This window comes from Alosa sapidissima, chromosome 11 (assembly GCF_018492685.1).
Source record: "Alosa sapidissima isolate fAloSap1 chromosome 11, fAloSap1.pri, whole genome shotgun sequence".
NCBI lineage: Eukaryota > Metazoa > Chordata > Actinopteri > Clupeiformes > Clupeidae > Alosa > Alosa sapidissima.
Genome location: NC_055967.1, coordinates 13,299,392 through 13,313,071, shown reverse-complemented (window position 1 = coordinate 13,313,071; position 13,680 = coordinate 13,299,392). Strand labels below are relative to the sequence as shown.

The 13,680-nt window shown below is 41.5% G+C and overlaps 1 protein-coding gene across 5 annotated transcripts in view; it reads left to right on the top strand.

The window, feature by feature from the left end:
* The window catches only part of dock4 (dedicator of cytokinesis 4), a 33,025-nt gene extending 19,810 nt beyond the window's left edge, over positions 1 to 13,215 (top strand). For all 5 annotated transcript variants that reach the window (XM_042110682.1, XM_042110681.1, XM_042110680.1 and 2 more), the window contains 24 exons: positions 214 to 314; positions 614 to 672; positions 916 to 1,064; positions 1,295 to 1,380; positions 2,164 to 2,190; positions 2,293 to 2,388; positions 2,669 to 2,729; positions 2,930 to 3,023; positions 3,286 to 3,434; positions 3,611 to 3,697; positions 3,896 to 4,000; positions 4,479 to 4,620; positions 5,235 to 5,401; positions 5,692 to 5,778; positions 6,182 to 6,358; positions 7,024 to 7,107; positions 7,408 to 7,527; positions 7,643 to 7,770; positions 8,080 to 8,200; positions 8,330 to 8,411; positions 9,302 to 9,411; positions 10,011 to 10,083; positions 10,693 to 10,760; positions 11,277 to 13,215. In XM_042110682.1, the coding sequence (XP_041966616.1) occupies positions 214 to 314; positions 614 to 672; positions 916 to 1,064; positions 1,295 to 1,380; positions 2,164 to 2,190; positions 2,293 to 2,388; positions 2,669 to 2,729; positions 2,930 to 3,023; positions 3,286 to 3,434; positions 3,611 to 3,697; positions 3,896 to 4,000; positions 4,479 to 4,620; positions 5,235 to 5,401; positions 5,692 to 5,778; positions 6,182 to 6,358; positions 7,024 to 7,107; positions 7,408 to 7,527; positions 7,643 to 7,770; positions 8,080 to 8,200; positions 8,330 to 8,411; positions 9,302 to 9,411; positions 10,011 to 10,083; positions 10,693 to 10,760; positions 11,277 to 11,693 (2,790 nt within the window). In that variant the 3' untranslated portion in view covers positions 11,694 to 13,215. The remainder of the gene's footprint in view (positions 1 to 213; positions 315 to 613; positions 673 to 915; positions 1,065 to 1,294; positions 1,381 to 2,163; positions 2,191 to 2,292; positions 2,389 to 2,668; positions 2,730 to 2,929; positions 3,024 to 3,285; positions 3,435 to 3,610; positions 3,698 to 3,895; positions 4,001 to 4,478; positions 4,621 to 5,234; positions 5,402 to 5,691; positions 5,779 to 6,181; positions 6,359 to 7,023; positions 7,108 to 7,407; positions 7,528 to 7,642; positions 7,771 to 8,079; positions 8,201 to 8,329; positions 8,412 to 9,301; positions 9,412 to 10,010; positions 10,084 to 10,692; positions 10,761 to 11,276) is intronic.
* Positions 13,216 to 13,680: the final 465 nt, after the last annotated feature.

Here is a 13,680-nt window from a genome sequence, read left to right as displayed (position 1 = left end):
TTTCAAGCTTATATATTAAGAGGCTTGATGCATATTCATATCACTACCGTTGGACTGAGCTCAACTTTAGACTTTCAAAACCTGGATATTAAAGCCTCCCTATCAGCTCCTCTCAAAATGAGGATGTGTCAGTGCGGAGAGCAGAGGAGAGCAGCGGAGAGTGCTCACTGCACCAGCACGCTGTAATTAAAGCTGCCTTCCCTGTCCCCTCAGGTGTGGGAGTCCTATTTTTATCTTGCTGTCGTCTTCATAAACCAGCAGTGTCTCCAGCTTGAGAAGTTCCCTCCCTCCAAACGGAAAAAAGTGCTGGAAAAGTAAGTATTCTCCCTGCATGTGACAGCTGGAGGTTGTCAGATGTTGTATGATTGGACTACTTCATTAAATACTGTATATGCAAAGTAAATTACCAGACAAGAATTTCAATTCTCCATAGAATGATGCGCAATCTGTTCAGAAGTGGTAAACTGCATCCTGTAAACCTGAACCTGAGCAAAACATACAGTGTGTCCTACATACAGTATTCTGTATGAAGATTATGTCATTGGTGTAACTATTGACCCACCTTCTTTCTTCTTTAAACCTGTTAAATATTTATTTTTTTCTTTCAATGAAGGTATGGAGACATGAGGGTAATGGTTGGATGTGAAATCCTTAGCATGTGGCAAAGTTTAGGTAAACCTGGTTACTAATTTAAACAGTCCATAATGTTTGATGACCTCTTTTAAGACCCATTTACCAGTTGTAATGTTTCAGTGTTTGATAATGAATTTTTCAGTGACATAATCACTGAATGGGACATCAGTTTGAAATGATGATAGTTACTGTATTAATCAGTACCTAGATTAATATCTTTTTACTTTTAAGAGAGAAATAAACACTTTAGCTATCTGACATGAGATTACCGTCCTCCTTTAGAAGAGCATAAACTGAACTTCATCCCTGTCATGATCGGGCTCTTCCTGGAGGCGACCCTGGTGCCCCAGGCTGACCTGCGGAACGTGCTGATCCCCATCTTCCACGACATGATGGACTGTGAGCTCAGCAGGAGTGGAAACTTCAAACAGGTGCAGTTTGCATAGGACCAAAACAAGACGCAACTGTTTTATTGATTGTTGCTGCTGTTGACAGTTTCATTTATGGAATCATTGTATCTTTGATCAACTCCACTGTTCAGACAAATTGTGGTAGTTAGTGCCTAACTCAGCAGCTGATTCACTAAGACCCCCTGTGAGTTTGGGCTCTCTCACTCCACATCAGCCGGTCACTTTGTGTCTCATGGGTGTTCTCGCCGCAGGTGGAGGCCAAATTGATTGACAAGCTGGACAGCCTGATGTCTGAAGGCAAAGGCGATGAGACGTACAAGGAACTCTTCAACAACATGTGCGTTACACAGAACTAGATGCCCAATTATGTCATTAAGCTCTTAAGCTAAAGAGAATGTTAATGCTTGTGTGTATGTAACATAGTGCACATTATAATTGTATGTATTTTAATGTGCTTTATAGATGGATGTAGAAGGTTATTGTGAATGATTAAAATCTATTGCAGTTTGTGTTTGCAGTAGGTCAGACCATGTGCATACTATGTATAATCAGACCATGTGCATATGTATAACAATAACTACATACTGTATAATGGATAAGGACAAGAACAACTGAATATTTTTGGGTGCTTTTACTTATACTTAGCCTGGTAAACCAGACCCTGGAATCTTTCAGATTAAGGGTCTGGCTACGAGTAATGAAAATGGCCCAATTTGAGGGGCGGCACCAAGCATGCATTTGAAACTCTCACTGCACGCAGTTGGATAACGCTACGACCAATCACAACAATTCATCAGTGTCAGTCATCAGTGTAGCTCGCCTTTGTCCCGCCTACACCGATTTGATTGGTCCCTCTCGCTCGAGAGATAGAAGAAATTTGGATCATTGCTCGTGGCCAGAGTATCTTGCGGGCACAATTCAAATTGTGCTCTCGCGAGAACTCTGGATTTCCAGGGTAACTTATACTTACAATTATTGTAAATGTCTTAAAAGTTGACACACTGGCGAATAGCGAAACACTGTCATATGTCGTTGACAACAGCAATACTGGATGGATGTGTTTGTGATAACTGCATGAATGTACTAAAATCAGTTTGTCCCATCAATGCTTCCGGACAAGAATTCCCCTGTTTGGCCCATACCCAAGGTAAGGCTTGACATCCCTCAGATACATACAAGTTGTTGTTAAAGTCAGCAGATAATCAAATGGAAATGTTCATGAGAGGTCTGATGTACCACTGTGCTACAGTCTGCTGAAGAAGATAGAGAGCGAGACCTGGAGGGAGAGTGGTGTTTCCCTAATTACCACGGTAACGCGACTGATGGAGAGGCTGCTTGACTACAGGTAAACAAACACCTTGCTCTTCTCATGTTGTATTGCTCAGGTTCCAAGGCGTGCACATCTTACTGCCTCCACATCTGTCACATCAAGTCTAAACATTTATGTCCACTATAATTTAGACAAAAAAACTATGACCATCCATGTAAGAGAACATTCAAGCAATGTTTAAACGATGTGTGTCCATTTGAACAGTTCAACACACACTTGCATGCTCATACACGTAAACACCTGTGCTACAGATACAGAACACTCACACTCATCACAGATCTGTCTTGTTCCCCAGGGACTGCATGAAGATCGGAGACGTGGATGGGAAAAACATAGGTGGCCCTGTCAACCTGCTAGTGAGTATGCAGCACCATCTGGGCTGAAAGACATCAGAGAAATCCTTCTAACTATATGCATTCTGTCATAGTTGCTCAAATAATTAGCAAAAAGATGCATGCACATTAGAGACAAAGATGGTCATTGTCTGTTTATGCAATTTATATTTAATTATGGTAATTATATGAAGCATCGGCTTATTAAACATCTCTTTTGACAGAACTTCTACAAAACTGAACTTAACAAAGAGGAGATGTACATAAGGTACATTCATAAGCTCTACGACCTGCATTTCAAAGCACAAAATTACACAGGTAAAGAACATAACTTTGGTGACCTTGCTCACCTGTGTAATCTTTCTATGTCTGTGCTGTGTCTGTGATATCCAAGTCTGTGTTGTGTCTGTGATATCCGTGTCTGTGATGATGAGTCTGTGATATCCAAGTCTGTGTTGTGTCTGTGATATCCTAGTCTGTGTTGGATCTGTGATGATGAGTCTGTGTTGGGTCTGTGATATCCGAGTCTGTGTTGGGTCTGTGATATCTGAGTCTGTGGTTTTCTGGCGCGTTGCTATAGAGGCGGCCTACACACTGCTGCTGTACGATGAGCTGCTGGAGTGGACTGAGCGGCCCCTAAGGGAGTTCCTGGGCTACCCCCTGCAGAGCGAGTGGCAGAGGAAGGAGTGCCTCCATCTCACCATCATCCACAACTTTGACAGGGGGAAAGTGAGTCTTTATCTAGCGTTGCCTAGTTTATTTGGTATTTCCTCCCAAAAGAACATATTACAAATGATTACCATTGAATATGTGCTATGACAGTGAACAATACTAGTTTTATGTAGAGGTATCTGCTTTATTATTTGTCTTTCTAATGTGGTCAGTATTCCCTGTGTTTGTTGTAGTGTTGGGAGAACTGCATCATACTGTGTAGGGAATTGGCAAATCAGTACGAGGCATATTATGACTACAGGAATCTCAGTAAAATGAGGGTAAGTGGCAAATCAGTCAGCATGTTATTGGAGAGACTTGATTACTTCTGCTTGGGGAATATGACAAAACGACCAAAAATTCCAAATGCCATTGTTAAGTATTTTGAGAGTTTATTATTCAGTGTCAGCTTAACCAAACACTGGCATGAGGAACGTGTCTATGTTGTTTTTAACAGTCATTTTGTGCCTGTCTTGCAGATGATGGAAGCATCATTATATGACAAAATAATGAATCAGCAGAGACTGGAGCCTGAATTCTTCAGAATTGGCTTCTATGGCAAGAAGTTCCCCTTCTTTTTACGGGTAAATATGTTCTCTGATGTCACGGTGTTCTGGAATGTAGACAGGCACAGGGCACAGTCATTGTGTTATCTGACAATCAAAATGTTCCTTCATTCCTGATTAACCATGTGCAATTGTTTGAGACATTGAACACTATCACCTTTGCAGCAATATGGTGATACTGAATGTAACTATACATAAAATGTCTTCTCTGTTTGTCTGGAACTGTTGGTATTCATTTGACCTGTAGGTGAGGTTAGTGTACACTAGTAATCTAAAGATATCTCATGCCTCAGGAAGTGCCTGTAAATGCGTAGATCCAAAAAGAAATGGACCATTTGACCTTGGAACATTGGTACAGGAACATTTCATGCAACAATAGCTACTGCATCTAAATGTGAGATGAGAGTGTGATTTTCAAATGCCAGATGCAGCAGTTTCACATGTTCACTGGAGCAATTATTGTTTGGCTGTGCCTCACCTTGTGTCTTGCTCACAGAATAAGGAGTTTGTGTGCCGGGGCAATGATTATGAGCGCCTAGAAGCCTTCCAGCAGCGAATGTTGAGCGAGTTCCCCCACGCCATCGCCATGCAGCATGCCAACCCGCCCGAGCAGACCATCCTTCAGGCCGAGGCGCAGTGTATCCCTCCACGCCACGCTCACACGTGCACGTTCTGCTCTCTGTTTGACAGCACAGCACAGGGACACACACACAGGGTGCACAGCTGCTGTGCAGCTAAATGACCAGCGCTCCTCACACATGGCCACTGAGCTGACCACACACCACAGGCACAGCACACAGCAGCCCAGTGCCACACAACAGTGCATACAGTAGAACTGGTTCACTCAGAATAACAAGATTCTGTCCTTTCTCTGCTTTAGTTGTTCAAATACATGTTGCCCATAATTCTGGGGTAGTTCAGTTCTATAAAGAAAAGCAGCTTTTCCTGAATATCTCCATATTCTTTACTCTTGGGTTTTTCTAACTTACAATAGTATTTAGAGAGTTATGAATAGACTAAAGTAACATAACTAGAAAGTTATTTAAAAAAACTTTTACAACAGAGAATCACTTTCCAGGCATGCTCTAAATTAAATGTACCGCTGTATATTATAAAGAACTGGTGTGCATGCCTTTATTAAAACTACAGCTGTTGTTTTTTTCTGCCTCATGTTAATTTTCATTGGCGAATGACTATAGCCTTTTCTGAAGTGTGAGGTCCTCTGCATTTGCCTTGACTCGCAGTGCCTTAGATCTGCAGATCTATGCAGTAAGTCCAGTCCCCGAAGGTCAAGATGTACTGCAGAGGGACGGGGTACCCAACAACATCAAGAGCTTCTACAAGGTCAACCATATCTGGAAGTTCCGCTATGATCGGCCTTTCCACAAAGGCACAAAGGACAAGGAGAATGAGTTCAAGGTTCATTCACAGTCTTTTTTTTGTTTCTCTCATTTTTTGAGTGGCTATGAACAAAAATAAGCATTTTCGTATGTCATGTTTTGGAAAATGTATCAACATATTGGCACAGTTATTGGCAACCCAAGATATTATGACAGATGTTTTGGGGACAGCTGACCTACCTTCTATCCATAGGAGAATCCCAACCAAGGCCTAGAATGCTACTGCCAGATTACACTGTATAAAAGATCCCCTCTTAACGGGATCACTATGTTGTGCCTTCGGTCATCACACCATGTCTTTGTCTGTAGAGCCTGTGGGTGGAACGAACTACACTGACCCTGGCCCAGAGCCTGCCTGGTATCTCCCGCTGGTTTGAGGTCGACAAGAGAGACCTGGTAAGTAATGTCATGTGTTTACATCCCATTTTTTTTGGAATTGCATTTATGTACAAACTATTTTTATTGTGGTTGTGTAAGTCAATTACAACAATAATTTGTTACACATTACAAAAAATAACTGGATGCCGAAAAAACAGAGGATGGAAAAAATGGTTCAATCTATGTAATAGTAGGAAAGTAAATCCTACATAGTACATCATGTTACATAGGCCTAGTACATATTACAGGTACATACATGTAATAATATACTAACTCATACTTGGTCTGAAAATGTTACTGGCGCACCACTGGTAAAATGGTAAAACTGGATCTATTTATCACAATGTCATTTTGAGGTTGTTATAAGGAATTGCATAAAGTATTACCATCCATGATTGCATTCCTTTACATGTGTTTCTAGGTTGAGATGAGTCCACTGGAGAACGCCACTGAAGTGATTGAGAACAAGAACCTGCAGCTCAGAACATTGATTGCTCAGTGCCAGACCCGGCAAATGCAGAACAGCAACCCCCTCACCATGTGCCTCAATGGAGTGATAGACGCTGCTGTTAATGGGGGGCTGGCACGCTACCAAGAGGTACGCTAGCATCATGGTCATCTTAGACCGTGGATGAGGCCAAACATCGTAATAGCATTTACAAATATGAACTCTAATACTTGCATTGCATTGCTTAGACGACTGTTGTGTACAGATTTATAGATGCCTTTCTAGTATAATTTCTGATTTGCTGAATTCTTACTGGTGCAAGTGTTCATTTCTGATTGTTGCTTAGCAACTGCTTATAAAAGCATCACTGATGGAGCCTAGGACTGAAGCCTTATGGTGTCCTGCTGTGTGAACCTTTACAATGGAAAATTAACCCCAGAATAATATTTATTAATATCATTCATATGGCTTGTCGACTGTGAGCTGAAGGGCATGTGATGAGGAAAATGTAACATTGTTATGGTAGCTGTGTAATGCTTATTAAGTTTTGCTCAAGTCTCAGGAGAGGCCTATTCTTCTCAGTGTCACATTGAACAGGTAGTCTGTAATGGCCGAAACTTTACAGTAAATGCAATGCCAGTGTAGTTTGATTGAGATGTGGAACATGATGAACATTCTTCCACAGTTTCAAGACAAAGGATCTGATACCATTTAGAAATGATTCACTGATGAATATCTACACCATAATTCAAGTGAAATCTTGAGTAGTGTACCAATGAAATTTACACTGTATGTTTCTTTGTGTGCTCTGAAAGGCATTTTTTGCAAAAGATTACATTGCAAATCATCCTCAAGACGGGGATAAGATCACTCGTCTCAGAGAGCTGATGTTTGAACAGGTATGTCTAAATGTCCGTATTGTTTACCTCATAATCTATATACAGCATCTAATATGCAAATCACATTCATTTTGTAGCCGATGTGATCTAGTATGCATTTAGTGTTATGGATATTTTCAAGGGAATTTATTAGAGAAATAGCTTTATTTCAAATTAGATTAGAATGCACAAAGCATTGAGTCCTTGCGTTGAATTCGAAGGTGAACAAAGTGAGAAATCTTTTCTTTTTGGGAGTTTTTATTATTACCCATCGGGACATAGCGGTCCCCTCTTCATAGTCCAACTCTACCTCCATTCCAGGCTCACATTCTGGAATATGGGTTGGCTGTGCATGAGAAGTATGTTTCACTGGACATGCGACCGTTGCACAAAAAACTGGTAGACCAGTTTCATATGATGAGGTCAAGTCTTGGACTACAGGTAGGTCCTACTGTCAATTTGCTTGGAACATGAAAGATGAGTTTAGCATTAAATCCACAACATTTTACAACTGCCATTGTGTTGCTTTCATCTTCCTCCTCTGCTGTTGGAACAGCCACAGGAATTCCCTGCCCTTGTGCGTGCCAGTCCAATGCACTTTGTCAGTGGGAGCCCACGCAGCTGTAGGACCCCCGTGCCCAGTGCCATCAGCCCAGATGGCCCTCGCATGGTGATGAGGCGCAGGTCAGTCCGCCAGGTTTTCCTCTCCCTTTATGGCTACTCATCCAGGGGTCTTCTGTTGGCTACTTAGAGAACCTCTCCCTTTCACACCGGTTTAAAAGGATCCCCTTTGGATGGTTACAAGTGGTGTAATTGTTTGTCATATGACCATCTTGTTTCAGAGAGCAGCTATGCAGAAAATGATATGCAACAGCAAATGCTTGCAGTTAATAGTGTTGGCCAATATGTAGACATGTTGAATAGTGTTTCATTGTTTACATATCACAGTAGTCATCCTGAAACTTGTTGTTTTCTGTCTTAATGCTCGGACAGTCCCCTGACCTACCCAGCTGTCAACCGCTACTCCTCATCCTCACTCTCGTCTCAGGCCTCCAATGAAGTGAGCAACATCACAGGCCAGTCTGAGAGCTCTGATGAGGTGTTCAACATGCAGGTAGGAACCCCTTCACATCTGCTGTACTTGTCCTCATGGATTGGATTACTTACTACAAGGTCTAGTCCTGTATTTAGGTCTTCACAAAGAAACACTGGGTTTACTCTCTACTATTCCATCTCCACCTAGCCAAGCCCTTCTACCTCTAGCCTCAGTTCCAACCAATCTGGCTCCACCCATGTGAACAACTCCGCTCCAGCCAGTAACAGAGGTAAGGACATCACACCAGTTCCACAGTACAGCCCATAAAGATGAGGTTCCACAGTACAGCCCATAAAGATGAGGTTCCACAGTATAGCCCATAAAGATGAGGTTCCACAGTATATAGTAACTCCCCCTATTTCCACCGGTCCCGTATTTCCACCGTCTTGCGTGTATGTGTCACTTAATATCCATTTCTATACAAACCAAGACAGCGGACTCCTATAGAAACACAACCACCCACAACATAGGTGTATCTAAATTAGCTATGTACCAAAAATGACATTTTACCGTGACTCGAGGAGCTGTAAACAGTGTTGTAAGGCTGCGTGTACACAACCGCTTGGAGCTCCAGTGGAATTTTAATTTCACGACGAGAATTCTCGGTCTAACCGTCCATGTGCCGTTGAAACGGTGTAAATAGGGGACCCATCAGGCCAGCACTATAACTCCGAGCGTGGTAAACAAAATCGGATATTTCAGGCAGTAAATGCTCCCGTTAAGAACCAAACCAGATTTTGTTCAAATCTACACAACTATGGCTACTGAAAAATGTAAGGTTCATTTAGTAAATGTTATTTTGAAGTGTTAAAAAACATCGTTGTTTTAGAATTTCTGAACAAAAGTGGTGATAATTGGGGGTGTTACGATAACCCATAAAGATGAGGTTCCACTGTATAGCCCAAGATGAGGTTCCACAGTATAACCCATAAAGATGAGGTTCCACAGTATAGCCCATAAAGATGAGGATTTATTTTTCAAGTCCTATAGTTAGTTCACCTTGTCCCCAACTTTGTTGATTGTTTGCTACCTGGTAGAATGTGTTAAGTAGCTGGCTATTAGCTATAATATTGCTCATATTCATATATCCTCTTGTTTTGTGTGTTTTTAATCTTTAAGCTTCCCCACTGCCCTCTGACAAGCAAAAGCACTCTCGAGATAACCTGTGCCTCTCACCAAGGGACAGGCTCTGCACAGGCTTGTTTCCCAGTACACTGGATCCAACTGCAGTAAGACTTTATAAAGCACATGTTGCACTATACCTTATTATCACAGCACATGTTGCACTATACCCTATTATCACAGCACATGTTGCACTACATGTTGCACTATACCCTATTATCACAGCACATGTTGCACTACATGTTGCACTATACCCTATTATCACAGCACATGTTGCACTACATGTTGCACTATACCCTATTATCACAGCACATGTTGCACTACATGTTGCACTATACCCTATTATCACAGCACATGTTGCACTACATGTTGCACTATACCCTATTATCACAGCACATGTTGCACTACATGTTGCACTATACCCTATTATCACAGCACATGTTGCACTACATGTTGCACTATACCCTATTATCACAGCACATGTTGCACTACATGTTGCACTATACCCTATTATCACAGCACATGTTGCACTACATGTTGCACTATACCCTATTATCACAGCACATGTTGCACTATACCCTATTATCACAGCACATGTTGCATTATACCCTATTATCACAATACTATCAAGCTGAATTATCACAGTAAGCTTCACGTGTTTTCCATGTAGATAGTACCATAAATGTTATTTTGTTCCTGTTTGCAGAGAACGGTACCACTCCAGATTGTGGATCCTACATCATCCCGTCCTGAACCAAACCTCCCAACACTTGAGAAAGGTATAAAATGCAATTCAATTCAAAGTCAATGGAAGCCTTGTCAAGGGTGTCAAATGCACACAATGTTTTCTTTGAACTTAAATTGAATAGCATACTTTGTTAATTCCTGACAGCACTGATCAGTGTTAAAGATGTGTAACAGTTCTGACCTCTCCTGGCCCTTCCAGGTTTTGGAAAATACTCTATGTGACTGGTCAGCCAATTAGAATATAAACCACTCTATGCCTCTGTCAACCAGAATTGTAATCCTATGATCCTACATTTTAGAGTAAGAGTGAAAGACAAGACATGTCATAGACCTGTACTCTCAGTGACCCGGGCAGCAATGGCCTCGGGCTGAAAAACTAAGCTGCCATCATGCCATCTCTGATTTTGTCATTTCACACTGTTTTCTCTATCAGTGCTTCCTCTATTTTCATTCAGTAACTCTAAGGGTTGAAGAGAAGTCCACAAAATTAGCTTCTATCTTTTCAAAAATGAACATGTGATTTAAGACGCTGCTGAACATTCACTTTTCCATCGAGTTATGTACAAATGTATCAATCCTTTGAAACTGAGATAGAGCTCCCCATGCAGTAACCAGCTGTAAAACATATTACTCTCTTTTAGGAGCAGGGTCTCTTGGCATCGGGATGAGGTCATATTCACCTATGCCCACAAACAAGTCGCCCCAAAAGGTACGAGTGAATGCAAGAATGCATTTTTCAATATTCAGTGAATTTAGGGTTTGTTGTACCCTGGAAGCTCCAGAGTTCTCGCAAGAGCACAATTTGAATTGTCTGCGAGACACTCTGGCAATGAGTAATGATGCACGTTACTTTTTTCCACTTGTATCGCGGGGAGCCAATCACATCGGTGTATCTGATATAGGCGGGCCAGAGGCGAGGTAAACAGATGACAGTAGTGTTATCCAATTGCGTCGAAGTCCGGAATCAGTTAGTAAACATTGGTTGTATTGTGTTATCCAACTGCGTGCAGTGAGATTTTCAAATACGTGCTTGGTGCCGCCCCTCGAGTTGGGCCATTACATTATTCATGGCCAGACCCTTAATCTTTCTAGATTACCAGGGTCTGGAATCTCCAGGCTAGGTTTGTTGTGTTCTTACTATTAGAACACTTCATTTCATCCTCTTAAACTTTGACCTCCCTATTGTCCTCCTGAAGTTTAACCTGTAATATTTTCTTGTGTGCAGACCTCCATGCCTCCCTTGACACCGTCCCCCATAGACTGCTTGCCTCCTGGTGGCTTGGTGCTCAACTCCCCAGCTCGCTCTGGCAGCTGTAGCAGTGGCATCTCTTCCCTGAGCCGCTGCAGTGTGTCGGAGACCTGTGGCATGGACCCTGCCCTTAGTGACTCTCCAGTGCCTCTCCCTGTGCCTGTCCCCACTCTGGAGGAGCCCATGGTGCGGCGGGGCAGCAAGACGCCTCCTCCCTACAGCGTGTATGAACGGAACAACCTCCGCCGGGCCACACCGCTGCCTCACAGCCTCTCTGTCCCCCCCAGCGCCGATCCCTCTGGCCTGCCTCCCAAACCACATCTAAACCGCAGCCACAGATTACACTCGGAACCACGCCAACGGACTGTACCCCGCAAGGTCTCACAGCTATAACAGTACCACTGCATCACGGGAGATTCACATTGTAAATTGTAAATGGTCCTAAGGAGCATGGGTGATACAAGCACACACTATACCTGACTGGTGTGCCATATTTGTACCCTTTCACAGATTGGGTTCAAACTTTCTTAATATTTTTAGGAGCCATTAAGAGATTTAACACACTGAATAACATTATCTGATTTTAAAAAGGGCAAATAGTTTACTGCAAAATGTACACATCTGGCAGGTCCACATTGCATTTAGAGTACTTCAGCTTTAGTCAATCATATGTATTTTTGATAGATGTTTAATAATTATGATACTGATGTACAGTATAGTTACCAATAGTACTGTGGCCTTACACAAAGGTCACACTATGCAGCTAGTCCTGCAACCCATTCAATGCTTTTCTGAACTGCTGAAAGGTGCTAAAACCTAAACAGTATATTTAATGAGTCTTCAATATTTTTAGACTTGTGTTTGTGAATTTCTTGACTTTCTCAGCCTTGCGCTCATTACACAGTTTATAAAACTCTACTTTTTTGTAATCCTGTAGTGGAATTAAAACAAGGCATGTGCTGAGTGTAACTTGTAATGATTTTCACAAGCTAAATGCTTTGGGTTTTTGAAAGGAAACTGAAAAACTTTCACATTGCACTATTTGAGGCTTACACTGCCTGACCAAAACATCACCCTATAAAACATTCTTGGTGAGTACTTCATAAAGCACATTTTGTTACAAAGAAATACTGCATCTCTCTTTTCAGTGGGAACTTTCATATGATGCCTATGTCTACATATACATGCCCTGAACTAAAGCTATGGCTGAAACTGTGTAATGTGTACTAGTCTTCATTGTGCCATGTAATGGTTCTGTATGGATTGCTGGCGTGCCAAAGAGACGCACAGACGTTTTAAGCGCTGCAAGTACAGTATTTAGAGCTGCTTCAGTAGAATGTGTCAGTTGTGCTCAATGATGATGTACTTCATGTGCAGTTTGCAGAAGCATATTCTGGCAGCATGTGGCATGTATGTAAAGCATTAAGCAATATACAGTATTACAATATAATTGCTGTGGTTCTGTGAGGGTGTCTTTGATAATGGCAAATTAACGTTGTTTGGAACATCCCTCCCACATGGCTCTGTTGAGGAAATGGCTTTTTATAATGGAGCTGATTTGGGATCATGTTTTTGATCATGATCAATGTTGTTTTCAAATTTAACTTAACTGGTTACCAGTTATTTGCAAAAAAGAATGAAGTGTTTAAAAAAGTATATCATACTTCATACTGGGGTATGGAATGGAATGTATTTATCTTGAAAAAGCAGGCAAGACATTGAGTTGACTGCTATACCCATCAATGACATTTGGCCGCTATCCAAACTCCATGTAAACATACTCGATGTAAGATTTTGCCACTGGGGGCAGTATAAAGCCCTACACATACTTTACACCTGGGGTGTGGAAGATTAATGTCGACATGTCAGCTGCGCTTCAGTGGTCCTAATGTACTGCAATAAAATATTACAGTTACATGTTTGTACATTTTTATTTAGCCTGTTCTGTTCAAATTACATACCAACACAAACAAGACTGTTTAAAATGCTTTCACAGTGTCTCCTAACGTTTAACAGACTTGATATCTTCCCTTGCAGCTAAATGTAGTATAACCAAAGCACTTAGGCCTACATTTGCTTTGGACAAAAGCGTCTGCTAACAATAAGCATATACTCCAAGTTTTATTTTGAAATGCAAAACGCAAATGCAAAATGTAAAATGCAACATTTATTTTGAAATGTTTCAAATAGGTAAATCTGTAGGCTATGGACACACAATTGTGGCACAGTAATGACATTAAATATGTATTTGATTTGATTAGTTGATCTGAGATTTGAATCTGGAAGTTCCGTTTTGGACAAAGCCTAAAAACATATTTAGGTCATCTGCATGCCATTCAAACTTCCATACATCACATGACCCCGACTGTACAGGCACGTT